The 18,735-nt window shown below is 34.5% G+C and overlaps 1 protein-coding gene across 1 annotated transcript in view; it reads left to right on the forward strand.

Annotated features, from left to right (window-relative positions):
- Nucleotides 1–18,735, forward strand: part of LOC149786991 (uncharacterized) — a 70,517-nt gene that overhangs the window by 22,230 nt on the left and 29,552 nt on the right. Inside the window, exons 2-5 of the mRNA XM_089976010.1 lie at nt 12,317–12,418; nt 13,484–13,615; nt 15,111–15,144; nt 15,836–15,863. Coding sequence (XP_089832136.1) covers nt 12,379–12,418; nt 13,484–13,615; nt 15,111–15,144; nt 15,836–15,863 — 234 coding nt within the window. The 5' untranslated portion in view covers nt 12,317–12,378. The remainder of the gene's footprint in view (nt 1–12,316; nt 12,419–13,483; nt 13,616–15,110; nt 15,145–15,835; nt 15,864–18,735) is intronic.

Genomic DNA, 18,735 nt, shown 5'->3' on the forward strand with positions numbered 1-18,735 from the left:
AAATAAGAACGTACACTCACGCACTCATACAAAGACACGTACTATGGGGGTAAAATGGGTTGTTTTTTTGAGTTATTGGCAAATTGAAAGGCTATCTCTTTTCGAGAAATGTGGGTGGCCCTGAAAAGGGCCTTTTTTGTTGTAAGGGTGAGTTTAAGCAATCAACTTTAACTGCCTTAAGCCTCTGCCACGGCCAAGGCCTACTTCTGGACTGCGTAATGTTGATGATGATGATTGGGTTGAAATCACTAAAGGTGGTACGGTAGGCTTAGTCACAGGGTTGACGTGTTTAGCTCGGGAAAGTCGTATTCTCTTCGGTCGTAATAAAGAAGTCTGATACATTTGTTTCAGACTTCTTAACTCCGCTAAAATGTCCAACAGTACCGTGACCGTTTGATTTTCACCCTCTTGTTTCTTTGCTGCTACTTCTTCTTGTTTTTTTCTTACCTCTTTTTATTGCTGCTGCTGTTGGAGAAAAGCTTGTTCCTCTTCCTTTTGTCGTTGTATAAATTTCTCCAATTCTTCTTTCTGTCTCTGTCTAAAATTCTCCACTTGCGGTAATGAAGAAGGTAACGAAGGTTCCGGAACAAATTCTTGCGAGGTAAGAAAATCCACAAAATTCCAATTTACCTCTTCTGAAAGTAAGTCCGGGTTACCTTGGGCGGTCTCCCCTGCTGGTGCACCCCAATGAATCGTTTTCTGAGTTTCCGTCATGTTGAATCACTGTCGCATAGATTGACTGCACACAGGCGCTAGCGAATCTATATAGACCACGTGACGTCACAGACTGCTCTCTTCGGATTGGATGCGGGCTGACTGAATTTTGTAACGCGTGTTTGGATTGGTGAATGAACTCAATCCGTTTCAATCCTTCCTCTACCTATAAATAAGCGCAGTTCACTGCATTGATTCACCTGTTCTCGTCGCCTTAAGATGTGGACCACAGTTGAATCATCCACCCTTGTGTCTTCAATGATGTTTAGGACGGACATGCTCATGTATGTCCGGTCCAAGTGGACTGTTGTTGATAGGACAGATACTAGTCTATGGATGAGAAAAGTTTACATAGAAAGACAAGGATGTCTCAAGAGGGTACTTGTGTATGGACCTGCAGTTAGAAGGAGTTTAAGAAGAAGAAGAAGATGTGACAGATGCCATCTATGTTAATATTAATATTAACATAAACCCAAAGGCCCTTTTCAGGGCCACCCACATTTCTCGAAAAGAGAATGACTTTCGATTGCCTACCCTTTTTTTTAAAAATTAAAAAAAAAAAAAATCCCATGTTCATATTCCCTTGCCTATATACAGTCCCACCCTGTTTAAATTCCTTTGACGCTATACAGTCCCTATTCCCATGTTCAATTCCTCTTGAGGCTATATCGTCCCACGATTTTTCTCCATGTTAAATTCCCTTGAGGCTATATGTTCCCACGATTTTTCTCCATGTTAAATTTCCATTGAGGCTATATGTTCCGGGGTGGTGGTCTGTAATGCTAATTCCCATTGAGGCTATAGTATCCCTATTCACTACTCATATGTTCCTAGTTCATTGTATGTATCTAGTGTGAGCCCATGATTTCACATTTGATCATGGCATGCCTGTTATAGGTCATTTATCATTTCAGCTGAACTGCCATGATGAATTGGTATATATGCAAGACGTAAAAATCTGGCCCAAACGTAGTGTCCATCAAAGCTGAGCATCAGTTGTCAGTTACAGGTATACAGAAGATAAACACTAAAAAAAGACGCAAATAATCTATTTCGGACTTGGTAGTGAATCCAGGGACTGTGTTGTTTAACAAAACATTTGCTTGGTAATGGTACCGATGATCAAATTTCTTAGAATCTAAAGTAGACCAGTACCAGACACTGGCTACTTTGCATTTTATAAAACAGTGCGATAACAGACCGTCTGTATCGTATGATTGTTTGGAAATGGTGGGGTTCTGCTGGCACAATCAGTGATGGATAATGGACAGCATTCACCCTTAAGACTGTACTTTACATGCATACACATGCATATGGTTTTGTATTGTATATAGGATACACTTAAAGATTTAAGCAACAATATAATTGCAACTGGACAGTTATTTTAGTTGGTCAACTGTTTTAAATGCTAACCATATACAACCCAGTTTTTAGCATTGTAATCCTTTTAGAGTTTCGATGCACCTTGAGACTTTACATATACTAATTGTATTTTCTTTGATCCAACAACAATTTCTTAGTAATTAGATATTTTAGCAATTTCGTAGAGATTGTGTTTGCTTAATTTTAATAGTAGTAACTATGTATCATGGATGATAGACTGACCTCATTTAAGAAGTTGTTTATAAAACAAAGTCAAAGTGGACTGCATTGGAAGGCCATCATATTTAATATCAGCTGTTTAATCCATGCAAATATGAAGCAATAATTACCTACAATTACACACATGTGGTGCATACTTTCGTGTTATTCATGCAGAATATGAATAAAACAAGCATAACACGAAGGGTCATACCATTAGCTTAGCAACCTTCATAAAACAAAGATATTATAAGGCTTTGGAGGGAATAACAGTGATGGAAAATGCCAAAACATTGATACCATAAATCAGGTTTGTGCAGCTCCTACAGTCGTGCTATGAGTAAGCAATTTACTGGTGTAAATATGTGGACAAAATCAGGATGCAGGTCAGATCTAGCCCATGCGCCATATGTTGCACATGCATGGCACTCAAGTCAGTGGATAGTTTCAAAAATTGAAAAAGAAAATATGTGCATTTTCATATCATTCTTGGATAATTATGAGCTTTTGTTCTAATATATATATATATATATATATATATATAAGTGATCCTTCTATGCATGTACATTAATGTTCCATATGTATAAACACTATATAAATCTCACTGTATATTAACGTATTACATATAATTTTAGAGAGGGGTAAGAGATAAAAACTAAAATTTAAAGGAGGAAAATTTATTACAAAAAGGTCTTGTTGAAGACATTAACAAGTTATTCAATCTTTAATCACGTGTATTTATTTTGCTAATGTAACATACACATATAAATTAGAAATTCGTTGCAAATATTATGTCAGATATATTTATCTGCAATGACACGTATGATCGTTACTTTCATTTAAACAATAAGTTACCACAGTTTCCCAATGATCACTAATTTCGCTGACATAGCAAGGATGATTACTAAATTGATTCCATCAGTAAACATTATCCGCTACAATTTAACTGGAATATCAGTGATGATGAGAGATTTCATCAGAAAAGTAATTTAGCACAATATCATTGAAGTAATGACTCTGCAGACACCCAAATGTCATTAGATTTCATGATACCAAACCACAGATGGCTGCATTAAATATCCCAACAATGGTGTTGCACTCAAAGCTACAAGTATACGTATACTAACCACTTAAATACAATGACCCAAAACATACACAGTTTAAATTTATGGCCTTTCATCATTACCCTAAGACCAGAGTTTATCTAACATTGAAATGCTTCTTAGACATATGCCAAATATATTCATGCATATTCAAAATGAAGACTAGATGTGGCAACCGTTAAATATATCTGCGTCAGTATTGGCCAATCCACATCATCTAAATCGCTATCCACTCATCCCCGTGGCTGCATCCAGGATCTGAAACCTTTATCAGTGGTAAACTACATATTCTCCTTAAACATTCATAACAACACTCTCTCAGCATGTGTGAACAGCGTTCATAATTTGTGCAAGGATATATACTATTAAAATATGTTTTTTTATCTTGATATATCCACCCCCTCTGGGCTGCATCCAGGACTGAAACACTTTGTTGTAATATATGCATCATGGAAAATCATCATCTCAGTATGCTTAATCTGTCCAAGTTTATGTAAATTTTATATAAAGGTACAATCATACAATTGGCATGAAAATGGGACACCCCTACTACCAACCCACATCCATTAGAATCCACATTATTGTCCTCTACTAAATATGTTGAACCATTATCAATAGTTAGATTTCACTCTATGAAATCATGTAGGTTCAGAAACAAAAACCTAAAATAATGATACAATGCCACCAAAATTCATTTTGATACCATACTCGTGAAAAATTCTAAATTTGTAATGTTGAAGCATGGCAATTACACATGTACAAAGTGACTAATTTTAATCTTCTGCAAATAGCTGTCAGGAAATACATATAATCATCTACAAAATTGATGCAATTAAACACTAGTCGTGTACAAGACAAACAGCTAACATCCATACTGATTTTCTTGCTTGTGTGCCAACTACAAACACATCTTGCTTTCTCACTCATCACAGAAACACAAACAATAAAATATTTAATAATGCTAACACCATGATAAGAATAACACGATCATACTATCATAAATAAGATTCTAAATAAATTACAAAATACATGCCACTGGGAAACGATGGTTGGGTCATTCATATTCCATACTTTTCTCCAAATGGTGCTAAAATATTAAGTGAACTTGGCTCTTACAAAATGTTCCAGGGAATTACTGTCTGCATTGCACAACTCATCGTTACGACAGAGTTGTTTTAGAGTTCAAAAAACTTACATTTTGAATCAGTTAATATTAAGGAGAAATATTACAAAACGTCGTTTGAAGATTTATCTTCAAAACAATTTGGGAATCTACATCCCCACCCACCCGTACATCTCTCATCATCCGCCTTCCTAAAACACTAGTTGCAAGTCGTCCTGGAGTAGTCTAATGTATTGAGCTCTGATCATATTGAAAAATGTGTTAGTAGTAGCCATTTTAAAAAAAAAAAAACAAGAACAACAAACTGACCTCTCAACACAGGCTGGTGTCCTAATGAGAACTGAAAACTCACATTATATTGTCTATCCAGTTTCATGATCATATAGAACCTAGAGGTAGAACATGTGAACTAAAGCATGCATCTCTTTAGATTCGGAGTAATTTATCAACCAACCTTACTAAAGTTACAGTCAAAACTGTGCAAGGAGTGAGCATGACGGATACATATAGATATTAGCACTTAAAATATACCGTACAATTTTAAAAGGAGAAGCACAGGGACAGATTTTTTAAATTTCTTCCGTTATTGCCATGATGATGCATGCATGTATTTGTTGTCACATAATTAGGCAAAGAAATAACTTGATTTCGGCTTAGAACTATTTGACTATTTCTCGTTGTACATGCGTACAACGTTATTTAGGGCGAATACGTGTTTTTCCAGGTAAGCGACTGTATTACCATGTACCTCGCCAGAAATTACTTGTGACGAAGGAACATTAATTTCATGATATGTACGGGCATTTTACCCAAACGTTTGCTCACTCTCCTATGGATTTAAGTAAGATCAATCTCTAAAACCGACACTGGTCGTTTTGGATCACGTGAAGGAGTGTACGCTCTCCATTGTTCTCCAGCCATAGGGGTAAGTGTTAAATTTACATTTCATTTGATATGCGAAGCTTATTCGGTTTGTAATGTCTTATCACGTAATAATGCATGTATTACAACGCTGATTTTGTCTGTTGCTGTGATTGTGACTGTCGTTGTGATTGTGAGGATGTGATTGTGTCTGTCGCTGTGATTGTGACCATGATTCTGATTGTGTCTGTCGCTGTGATTGTGACTGTTACTGTGATTGTGACTTAATATGACTAGAGCTGTATGAAGCTGTCTGAAGCTGTCTAAAGTTGTTTAGTGCTCTCTGTAGTTTCCAGAGTATTTAAGGCTGTGTGCTGTCGATACGTATGTATGTATGTACGTACGTATGTCTGTGCCACGGACGTAGACGTAGCATATTCAAAAGGGTGATGTATGCTGTCTGTACGTGTATACGTATGACTGTGCATGTGGTGGATCCATAAAGGGTGCGAGCGACCGATAAGAGTGTGGGCCAACTCAAGGAATCGTGCTATTGTACAAGGGGTCTAGAAGCATACGTTTGGTTCAGTAGTTGTTCCAATTGCATTTTTATGTTCATAAGATTATTTTGAATCTTAGTTGTGTTCATAAGATTATTTTGAATCTTAGTTGTGTTCATAAGATTATTTTGAATCTTAGTTGTGTTCATAAGATTATTTGAATCTTAGTTGTGTTCATAAGATTAGTTTGAATCTTAGTTGTGTTCATAAGATTATTTTGAATCTTAGTTGTGTTCATAAGATTATTTGAATCTTAGTTGTGTTCATAAGATTAGTTTGAATCTTAGTTGTGTTCATACGATTAGTTTGAATATTGTGTTAGTAAGATTATTTTGAATCTTAATATGAGTTCATATTCGAGATTATGTGAATCTCTCTTGGAGTGTAAAATACGGTTTGAAGCGTATCTGCAGTCCGTGAGGTTTCTTGGATCTGTACTTCATATTGGTTTAATATTTTGGTTTATTTTCAGTGTGTGAATGTAGAGTGGTTTGAGTCAATCGTATGTTGAGAGCGTGAGAGAATCATTGTATTTTTACATCATAAATTTTTCTTTATTAATTCATTTCATAAATTTCCATCTTTCTCACATTGTGTTTGTCTTATTCATTAAGTCCAAAAACCCACTAGGTTTCTATTCTGCGACATTTTTACGTGCTAAGATTTGGATAATAATATGATCCCATTGACAGGTAATTAAAACAATACTATAATCATCCATTGGTCCATTAATGGACTTCAGTACATGAGAATTTCAAGCAATCTGATGAGATTATTTCAAATTCTGTAACATTAACTTACATTGCATTATGCAAATTACAGAGCAGGATAAAAGTCAAGCTCATATAAGTGCATATTTTATGTTACGGCAGTGAGAAAAAATGTATGTTAGTGTGGCATACCACGGTGATTGTGGTGGAGTACTTATACAATTTTTCACTACTCTACAGAGCATCGTAAAGTTCAATCTTTTCAAGGAGAATCTCCCGTGACTGAAGCATCAATATCATTGTAACATGTCTTGCATGCACGCCACCTAAATCCTTTCAACCAATTGAAACGTATCATGTATCCATTCTGAATCGTAAACACAGCTCATATTTGGGTCAAGCCTAACTGAATTAGTATTATAATTGCAAATGTAAATAGTGCGCCACTATAGCAAAGGAATACTACACTTATAACAACAGATCGTTTGTGTCATTCGAACACCCGTTAATGGAATCAGACATATATATTTTCAGATTCTGAAAACTAATGTATATGGAAAGAAAGTAGGTCGAAAAAAACACCAAACAAACATTCATATAATGTTTCACTTAAAACAACACAACGTTTAGCTCGGCTAAGAAAGTCATAAAGGAAATGCCCTGCCTATAAAATACAGATACAGTGGAAGTAATATACATTTCATGTTTTTGATGATGACACAAGAAAGTACTGGATGGTATAATTTATTCAATTGAACATTCGTGCCAGGTTTTGACTGAAAATAACTCAGCTATTCTGAGGAAAAGGTTGAAATGGGATTTACCATATGGTGATGCAAAGCTAGGAGAACTACTCCAAACTGTTTTGATAAAGAATGTCCAAGTCTGATAACAATCGTACTGTCAAGGACACAAATAAGCCAGCCCCATCTTATCGGTTCTCAACATATGCACGTAACATAAATTTCTACAGAAATAACATTTTTCTTGTTGAATTTTCACCCGTTTTGTCCTTCCTTACCCTAAGTGCTATCCACAACATTTGGTCCATGTCTGTGAGATAGGATTGATGTTTTGGATCTCTTCGTCTATTCAAAAGGAACATTTTAAAGTGATTTTGATTTTCCTTATCACAAGCACAAGCCAACCACTAATCCGTATCACATGCGCAAGCCAACCACTACCAAGCTGATGATGGACAACTCGTTATTTTGCAGCAGAAAAAATGGTAATATATGGACCTAATAAGATAATATGTTCTGCCCTGTGGTGGAAACATGTATCTTGTCTCAGCTGTTCTAGTGGAGTTAAACACAGTGTTCGACATGGATTCTAATGAAGTGACACCCATTGACATAATAATGATACTGATGAAGGTGCCAACCGAGACTTAAGCTTAGTTAAGCATATCCTAAGAAACCTCGGCATGTTTGATCCACATTGGCCGAGTCGTTTTGTAGAAGTCAAGAGTGAATGTGTACAGATGGACTATGTTGTTGTTATTGTTGTTGATGTGGGCTAATGCTATAAATCAGTACATGATAGTCTACATTTGGCATACAGCATATTTGGTGTAAGTAAAACCTGGGAGAAAAAACCATGAAGAACTATTGATCCACGGGAAGCTAGCTCGTTTTCACATATACCCACAGTGGCTGAACTAGAGACTTGAACCCAGAGAGAACCAGAGGTGAGATGACAGTGACCTGTAACGGAAAGAGCTTAAGATCAGTTTGTCATACATGCAACCCGACAGATGAACAATAACTGCATGACAGACACACCACCATACCGTAAACTCATAAGATGGCAATCCAGCCAAGCAATAGCAAAGTATGACTATTTACCATCTCCTGTGAACTGCATCCATGATGCATTAAACCAAATGCAATCAAACACATCAAGAGTGAATGCCATGTGAAATGATTACGACTATAACGTAGTGGTTCAGGAAACCTCAGGCTTCAGAAGTAACAAAATCCTAAAATAAGAGCCAGAATTCCTCCTTCCGTTCACTATTGTAGTGGATAATCAGGTCTTATATGAGAAGTGAAGTAACGAAGCTCTGGATTATGTCTGTTTTTTGCCAGGTTAATATCCATTATAGATTCACTTTGACAAGGATCTAACGTCTCCGTGTATTTAAAAATTTGGACTGATGATCGAATATGTCATTGTTTTAGAGATTCTATTTTCCATGATGACGTTGGGTGCCGGTGATCGTGGAACGGTAGCTTTAATTTGTGATTGGTGATAACTGTTTCTCGTCAGACAACCGTAGCAGGAAGTTAGTTAATGAGGTATTGATACTTGCATTGGTATTAAGTATTCTGTAACACATCATGGTATGAAGATATGTTATCTGCCTTTGTACACCTTTAAGGTGGAGAACCATCTCGCTTGATAGAGTTCGCTACCACTGGTTCCTCAAGGCCTGCGCAGATGTGCAGTTGAGCAACTCTAGGTTTGGATGACTACTGTTTTGGTAGCGGAACAAACCATGGACTATCTCGATGTTCATTGATAATCTTTTGCGCGGTTGATGGCGTAGTTGGTCCAATCATTTTCTCATTTGAGTAGATTAATCACGATTAAGTAACACTCCGATTCCTTTGCTTTCTGCTTTCCTTTGCTTTATAGCTTTTGGAGGGTAAGCGGGTACATCCAATTTATATAAGCTAAATGATTTTAATAACTGATACCCATAGGAAAGACCAATAGACTGCAAATACAAGTAAAATCATAGAAGTGTTGCATATTTTAAGTATGAACCGAAAACCTGCCTTTACATATCCGAGCGTGGCGTCAAAGATAAGTAATATAACTACTTTTTCTATAGTAAACACCAATTATGATCATACAAATTCGATAAAGCATCATGATTAATACTCTACACTATCGATTTCAAGACAATATTACCTATTGGAAAGGCCACATGACAGCGAATTCAGGTAGAAATCAGTGGAGCGTCACGTATATAAATACGACTAACTCCTCTAATTTGCTTTATGGTAGAGAACGTTCAAATTGATTGTATTGATTGAGAATTGTTTCTGTTTGGAAAGGGCGTGCTGCTAAGCACGAGTCGATGTAGTAACGGAAGAGTTCTGGAGATTTGACTCCCTGTATCAAAGGGATATCACTCTCTAATGGCAACCTAGGTGGACAGGTGAATTAAGCTTTTAGCTAGAAATGTTTTAGTTTGGAATGGAAGGATTTAATAATATTTCTCCTAAGGTATTGTGATCGAGTAACGTATTTGAAGAAGACAGACTAGTTAGTATGAAGTTAAACAGAGCAAGATCGCTTGCCCAAAACAAAATTCTGCCACAGACAAGGAATCTTGCACTGCACTAATCTTGAGACTGGTATGCTGACCAATAAATCATATTGGCTCCTTCGACACATCAAAAGTAATACTAAGTGTTATATACAACAGAGATCATAATTTTTTACTCGAAATTTTTGCTTGTACGTTAATGTCATGTGTCAGCAGATGATAGGATACACATGGTGGTCATTACTTTTTGTTGAGGAAGAACCCGGGGAAAAGCCCGGGAAGTGAAGCATCGCATGGAAGGCTAACAGCAAACTTTCTGACATACCCGCGAATGTTCGAAATGAATTAAAATCATGAATGTGGTGATGTACCAATATCCGGGAATGTGTTAGTGTCCTTACAGTCTTGATATATCACAACGATGTAATATCTGATGTATTTAAATGAGTTCACAATGATCCCAAAATATGTCACCTTTTTGTCGCTAATAAAGCCAGATAACCCTTTTCCTCTTACTTATGTTGAAATAGATACCCGTGAGAGATAGGGCACATTCACGCCATATATTTTATGTTACCTCGACTTTTGCCATTTGAACCCCAAATTAATAGGCTTCTATCTTTACCGTAATAAAATTTGATTAGAGCATGTGACCTAGAAAAAGTTATTTTGCAGAAATCCTATTTGTCATATTGGGATTTGTGGTCTTAACCTTTGATACCCTAACCCCGAAATTAACAAATTTCTTCCTAGTGTTAAGGGTCCATGTGGTTAAAGTATGAGGTCAAATTTCACTGAACTCATTTTTGTCTTTGAATAACTATATCGGGGACACTTCGTTAATTTCACTGCAAAACATATCTTGCATATGAATGTAACATACAAAGTTTAGCCAAGGCATACTGTCTTTGGTAAAGAACTTTCCTTGTTATGTTGAAATATTTTCCTTCTGAACAGCAATTAAATTTAATGTACGCAAATGAAAGGCGACAAATAGAAAGATGGAGGAGCATATAAACCTCATAAAATGTCATACTGTACCTAATGAATTGCATATACAAATGATGCACAGTGAACCTTCACGTAGTCAGTGGGGTCCTTGCCTAATGGCAAACATCCACAGTGAAGCCTTATTAAGTCAGGTCAACCTCTTCCATTAGTACAATTCAGGTCGTCCTTGAAACAGATCATATAGACCAAAATGTTGATTGCAAAAAAAAGTTCGACATTTGAATTCTCCAAGAAAACTGATGGATTATATTTCATAACTTAGGATAATAAGCCCAGTATTAAAAGGGTAGATCAACTCTAGCTAACAGAATATATCAAGATACATTTAACGCATATGCCGCTGGCATCTTTTTCATGTCAATGACAGCATTTATAAATACAAGTTGTGTTGATCGAAAAATTTTGTTTTATATATTTCAATATAGTCAGAAGTACCATTTTCGATATTATATATTTAATTCAAACTCCTTTTATCTTGATAAGGTATTAGTAGGTATCCCCGTTGAGGGATACCTCGCGTCACGTACGATTCAGGAAAATCCTCTCGTGCTCAGGGTTCATGTCACGATTTGTATAAATGTCTGAAACTCTGTAAGTGTGTCTTTTTTGGGCCTTATCTTAACCTGATCATGTAAGCAAGCAATATTAACCTAACAGTGAGTATTTAACGATTTTATTTAGAATAGAATGACATTATCCTTGATTGCACGCACTCGTCTTGGTTTAACTAAGTTTTGAATTGGTAATGCCAAGTCTTCGGGAAGGAAAACTGGAACATTCTTCTTTCTCTATTCATGGAATACATATTTCATACATAATGTAAACAATACAGAATCTGACATTAAATCTGGTGCTTGATGATTTTAGAAAGTTCATATGACTATACAACGTAAATCAACTTTTCACAGGCAGCATCCTGATACAGAGGGCGTTCAAATTTATTCAAAGTCATGGCCCCAGAAATATAACAGAAACCTTTCTGTAGCAAACATAGAACTACGAAGTTCTTTGATTTGCATATATTTTTTAACCGTGTTTTTAGTCATAGTCTGAATGAATCATTATTTAGCTAAACAAATACCATAAAGTTAAGATGATTCATTATGCGACATACTGGATGATTTTAACTTGGGGTGAAAGTGATACGTTCTACATTGATTTGATTGCAGTCCTGCAGGTTTTGACTTTGATTCGTATGGTGGGCTATCAATGTTGAACATTGAGAAACAACACAAAATGATATAACTGTCTGTGACAATTTTGTTTTATTTAATGCATAACGTTAATGTAACACACCCGATTTTATCAAATGCTTGTTTTCATGTGTCCTATATGAGACGACCTTAACACTGGAATGACTTCCAACTTTTCAGTGACGAAATATAGTTGTGTTTAAGACCAAGAAGATTCAAACAGCGAGAACCAAGAAACAAAAATGATGATTGACACAGGAATGGAAGGTTTGTCAAATACAGGTAATTATGGGGTCATTATTGTTTATTTCTTTAAGGCTAAATGTTGGGAGACTTCGCAGAAATGTTTCACGTTTGTGAAATACAGACAATGATCTCGGAAAAACAATTTAAAAAGGTCTAAAGACTTTTAATCAGTTCTGTAAATCCTTTCAAGTTCAAAAGATACTTATTATTTGTAGGCGAATTTCACAGCACATATATATCTGGTGTTTGCTATTAATGCATGTTGATAATTCCTATGTAGTCATCTACTTATAGATGATGAACCCACTTCATTTTGTATGGTTAAATCTAGAGCAGGTAGGCTCTTTTTGGATAAACACGGATGAATGATAAACGGTGACCATGTTGACACCTAACGTGCTCCTAAATATTTGCACTTTTGCATTTTTATTGCATGAATTATGTATCAGATTTTGATAAGAAAGTTACTGTTTGCACTTTATCATGCCAACAAATCTGCGACATACTCAGTGATTTCAGGTTGGGGTAAAGTGGGCACGTTTTACATAGGCTTGATTGCCGGCTTGACTTTGATTCCAATGGAGGTTTGTGAATATTCAACATCTGAACATAAAACAAACCGATAAACCTGTTTGTTACATTGTTTCGTATTGTTTGGAATTTTTTTATCCATATTTTGACCCGTGGTAATGCAGCCCTACATATAATGTAGCTTTGTACATTTGTAAATATTCAACACGATGCTTGAAATTGAACTAGCTAAAATGAATCGAAACAGTATATTTTCACGTACTTACCTAATTTGTAATGAACATACTTATACATGAAGTAGTAAATCGTTTCATCAGCTAGAATCTAATGTCAAGTGTATGTCATGTTTATATGAATGCAACTTAAAATTGCTGAACTTTGAGGGACAAATAAGTGGACATTTCATCTTCAAACATACATTTCCACAGGTCCATAAATGTTCAAATTTGTAACGTTTCTTGGATTGTTATAACAGTTTAAAATAATACATATTTCAATTACATTTTAATCGGAGCCTATTGAAAGTGACTAATGTTTTACTAAGAGCTTTTTTAAAAGTTTCCTTTTCAGATGCAATTCGCATTGGGATGACTTCCCACTTTTCAGAGATGGAAAATAGATGTGATCAAAAGACCACAGACGTTGAGCGTCAAGACTTTGAGGAGCATATTAGCAGCGAGAATCTTTTTTTTTCAAAAACAGGTACTTGTGTGATCATTATTTTGTGTCGCAGCTTCTAAAGCTAAATGTTGGCACACTTGAGATAAAAAAAACAACAGCTAACTCTTATATTCTTTCACTTTCTATAGTCTGCCTTTCCAGTGACCTTCACAGGAATTCGGATTTAATGGACGAAGCTGATAGTGTTAAACAATCGTTAAAATATGAGCATTGTACTATAGAAAAGCGTGAAACGAAATCAGTGACATATATATGTAAATACATATATTTATATATAATTTTATATAATTTTTATTTCCCTCCTTTATATCATATTTTCATGCCATTGCTCATTGCAGGCTTTGGAAGTTTTAGTAATGTATTTCTTTTTTCACTTTCCCATTTGTGTTTAGAACCACATTTTAAGTCAAGTCATTTAAGGTAGTCTTACTGTAAGAAGGTTATATAAAGTACCAAAGGCTGCAAGAAAAGATACACGAATCCTATTTAAGAACACTATCAATGATCAGTCCTTCAAGGGTCATGACTGCAACATATGTTTAAATATTAATGATAGACTTAATAATATAACATATATTTTATTTCATTAAGAACTATCTTATGATTTAATTATTTAAATGTTAGACAATTGTTGAAATATTTTGCATTTAATTTAATTGTTATAGACAGATTTAGCAATCTATGCATATTGTAGGAGAAAAACGTAAAATCTAAATGAAGGACTAGTCCAAAACAGTGTCTTTATGTGTTTGCATAATAGGTAAAATTTTAAACACAAAACATAGGGAAAACGCCACTTGGATACAATTTGCATTCGTTGATGTTTACTCGTTACGTGCATATTTGCCGAAGACACAAAGCACAACAGTGCATATCATAAATAATGTTATTACAACGTTGAAACAAATGCATGTAATAAACTGCAAAACCTTATGCAGTATTATATAAAATGTTACTCACTGTTATAAATAACTGTATGCACTTTTATAAAAAATGATATGCAATCTTTCTGAAAAAGTAATACAAGCTCACACAAAACTTTCTACAATTTTACACAAACTTTCTACAATCTTAGTATATAATATCCTGTAAAGAAACGTTATGAAATTTTATAAAAAACTGTATGTAATTTTTGCATAAATCACTATAAATCGCATACAAAATCTAATGCAATCTTAGTCAGAACGTTGTACAAGCTTATAAAAAAGGGTATGAAAATGTATGCAACAGTTTATGCAATAATTTACAAAACTGTCTACAATCATAACCAAAATGTTCTACAATCTTATACCAAACTGTTTGAAATATTCTATAAAGGTTTATGAAATCTTGTGTAAAAGTATATACAACTATACAACCTTGTAGTTGTATTGTACGAATTCGCGATTTAGAAAAGAAAAAGGGTGATATTTACACTTAGCAAAGCCACTAAAATCAATCACGTCCACGTCGATTTGAATTTACTAATATAGGAGTATATGTATCTATAACAACATGCTTTGATTTTATTTTCCAGTGGTTTCTCAGAATGATGCCAAGGAGATTCCAAGGTATAGATATTGTGATACTAATTGTTATAGCAACAGTTATAATTAACACACATATAAAAGAACTCAAACTGATTTTAGTACAGTCATTAAAAATATTGAATTCATTTGGTGGATAATCTCAATCTAGGACTAAAAAAAGCAAATGAATTAAAAAAATGATTTTTATTTGCCGCAGAAGAACAAAATAGATCACCAAGGCTCTGCTTATGTAGTGGAAATGTAAGAAAATTGAGCTAAAGGCAGTCTATATATATATATATATATATATATATATATATATATATATATATATATATATATATATATATATATATATAATTAAATGCATAAGACAATGCTTGATCATAAACTGTTTCCAGTTATGTTGTTGTTATTCATAATCTTCGATAGTTTTCTTGTTAATGCTTTTATCCAAACAAATATTATTTGCAACAATGAATTGTGGTGCATATTGCCAGTCCAATCAAACACGGTGGTGTAATTACCTATTTGATTTAAATTTCAAACATTAAGGTTTGCAAGTAAGTGGACATCATGAATGATTGGTCATAGTATTCAAGAACTTGTTATTCAATTAAGAACATAAATTAACTTTGGCACATGCATTTTGTATAAATTTGCATACCATTATTAATAAACTATCTTTATAATCAAAGTAACTTTCTAAAAGACTTTTATTGTTATTTTTCAGGGCGTCTGGCATGATTGTTCAAGATGCAGTAAGATTTATTAATTCCACCTTCAAAAGTGTACTGATAAAAGCAACATTATTTTAAGCCAGTCATTCTTGGGCGTACCGTCTTTTATTTCAATAGTCTAGTATATGTTAAATTGTTGTTAGAAGAGTTCATGTAAATTTACTTTTAACCTCATGCTGGGTGGATCTGAGCCCAACTGTATACACTACATGTCCATAAACAGTATAGCATAGTTAAGTATAATGTATGCTTCCTTCCAATGAGACAGTAGTTGTAAAATCAGATAAGGAATTGTATAATGACGTTGCACCAGATCGAGTATTTGATCGTTTGATTCAGTTCAGGTAAAATGTCAACTCCGATACAATATTTTACCTCCTTGTTTAATTTTATGCAATTTTTATATCATTGTAACACCTTGATGGGTTTGCCTTTTTTGTTACTTGTTTTAAGACCTTAGCTTCGCACCATTTGCACATTAACTTGCTATGAAATCAAATACCCACCCACCGTTATGAAGAACATGATCTCTTTACAGAATTTAATACAGATCAGACGGATATACTTTCATGCCTTTATCAACACCACATATAAGGTGATTAGAGAAGTAGAACCATTCCTTTGAGGGTCTAAAGACCAAATAAATAAACATAAATTCTCTGTATCCAGTGTTCGATACATTAAACTGTTATAAATATATTAGTTGCATGTAGTTGGTGTTAATGCTGACCATTCTACAGTTTGTTCCCTAATGACACTATTATAAAGTAGTTGGCTGAGTTTACAGTTTGCGTTAATTTCGCTATTTTGTTCCCGTCTTTCGTTAATGTTGGTGTACTGTAGTAAGTATTTTATATACTGACAACCATCCTCTTGGATATTTGCACGAGCATGGCAATCATCTGTGTTGACAATTGAATGAACTTGTTATATATCGACAACAGTCTTCATGCTCATTTTCATCAGCTTGGAATATAATGTTAGCATCTTATTTTGTGGACAGTTTCATAATTTCATCAAATGTCTTTTGTTGACAGATACATTTGCTTATTATATATTGACAACAATCTTATATTCATGGATGACAATTTCATTAGTTAGTTGCATACAAATGCTGATCTTACTTCGTGGAGAGTTAACAGTTTGGTACATCTTACTTTCAAGGCAATCTCGTCAGCATGCTATGCACTGGCAACCAGCTTAAGCCATGGACATTTGCATCAGTTTGCCATATACATACTGAAAACCATCTTAATTTAATTTACAGTTTTATCATCTTGGTACAGACTGACAACTGTATGGAAACAAACCTCACCACCTATTAATTTGTTTTCTAAATTAGTGCATTTGTATTTATCATTATGCATGGAAATCCTTTGCTGTTTATATTCCCTTCATGTTGAAATGCCTATATATGTGTCAAATACTAATAATATGAACTGTTAATATCAGTTTAGAAAGCTGATGTTTTTATACAAGAAATGTTATTCTAATAGGGGAAATAATGCTGATGCCCAATTTGTATCTAATAGTATTATAAATGGTCTTACTTTACGTTCTTCTTTGAAAACTAAATACTCACTTGTATCCATTTACTCCAGCTCTAAGGTAATACTCATGTATTACATATTTTTATTCGACATTAGTGTCATAAAAGTAGTCATGTTCAGTTTTTATTCAGCATGCATTCATTGTGAAATGTATGCTTTTTCTGTTGTTTGAAGTCGGGCGCTATTGCTACTACTTTATGTATAGGCCATTATGCTTCCAAATAGATAGCGTTTGGGTAAATAGTTTCTTCTATATTTTACAGTGTTTGTTAGAACAGTGCCGTTGTATTTCCAGAGTGTGTTTCAATAACCTAATCATAGGACTGAGATAACCGTTCTGTAAGTTGTGTTTCAGCTGTGAAGGTCTAAAGATAAAAACAAATTAAAGTATCTATATTCGTTCTCAACTGTTACAAGTTATTCCAGCATAGCAATACAGTGTGACGATCCTTACAGTGTATTCACACTCCACAATCTGCCAAACACTGGCTCAGAATAGAATTTAATTGATCATCTTCCAACATAAACTTTGTCGCTTGAGACATTCTATTATGTTATAAGCACAAAATCCCATCTGTGTCTACGCATCTAGCGATTTCACTCACAAACAGTCAAGGATTTAAAGAGGCAAAAGACAGTCATCGCAGTATTCAACGTATAATTTCTAACCTGATTGTCACCAGTGGGTCCTAAACATTATTAGCTGGTTACCGTTTCCGGTCAAATCTGAATGTCCCTAGTAATGTCGCAGTGTTTGAATCAGAGAGTCGATGTTTTTAATCAAGATGTTTGATGTACTCCACTGTCATTGATGATCTCAATAATTCTGTAAGGTCATGAGTTATGTCATTGAATACATGCAGGCAAGTGGTGCTCCCTCGTATTCGTTCAACTGTTTTAGAAATATTAAAATTTGACCTTGCAAACATTTGACGAAAATGACATAATTTTATTGAAATGGATTATTCTAGAAGCAGATGAGGAGACTATTAATATACCTGCTTGTTTACTTTTAGAGTTTATGTTTGGCTTGAAATGCCAAAAACGTTGACAGAGTTAGAGAACACCTGGCGACAAACTGGTTAGAATGTATACATTTATGAATGGAAAGATTCATCAGCTTGTTATATACTGACACCATTCATACGTTTATTAACATTTATTTAAGCTTACTGATAGCTATTTTAGTTGTATGGACACTGATCACCTTGTTATATATTGTAATCCAACTTACTCTCGTGGCGAATTTCAACAGAATGGCCTATGCTAACAAAGATCTTACTTTCATAGAGAGCTTCATCAGTATGTTATTTACTAACAACCATCTGATTGTATTGGATAGT

Source organism: Sinohyriopsis cumingii, chromosome 12, assembly GCF_028554795.1.
Source record: "Sinohyriopsis cumingii isolate HCF-2022 chromosome 12, ASM2855479v2, whole genome shotgun sequence".
Lineage (NCBI taxonomy): Eukaryota > Metazoa > Mollusca > Bivalvia > Unionida > Unionidae > Sinohyriopsis > Sinohyriopsis cumingii.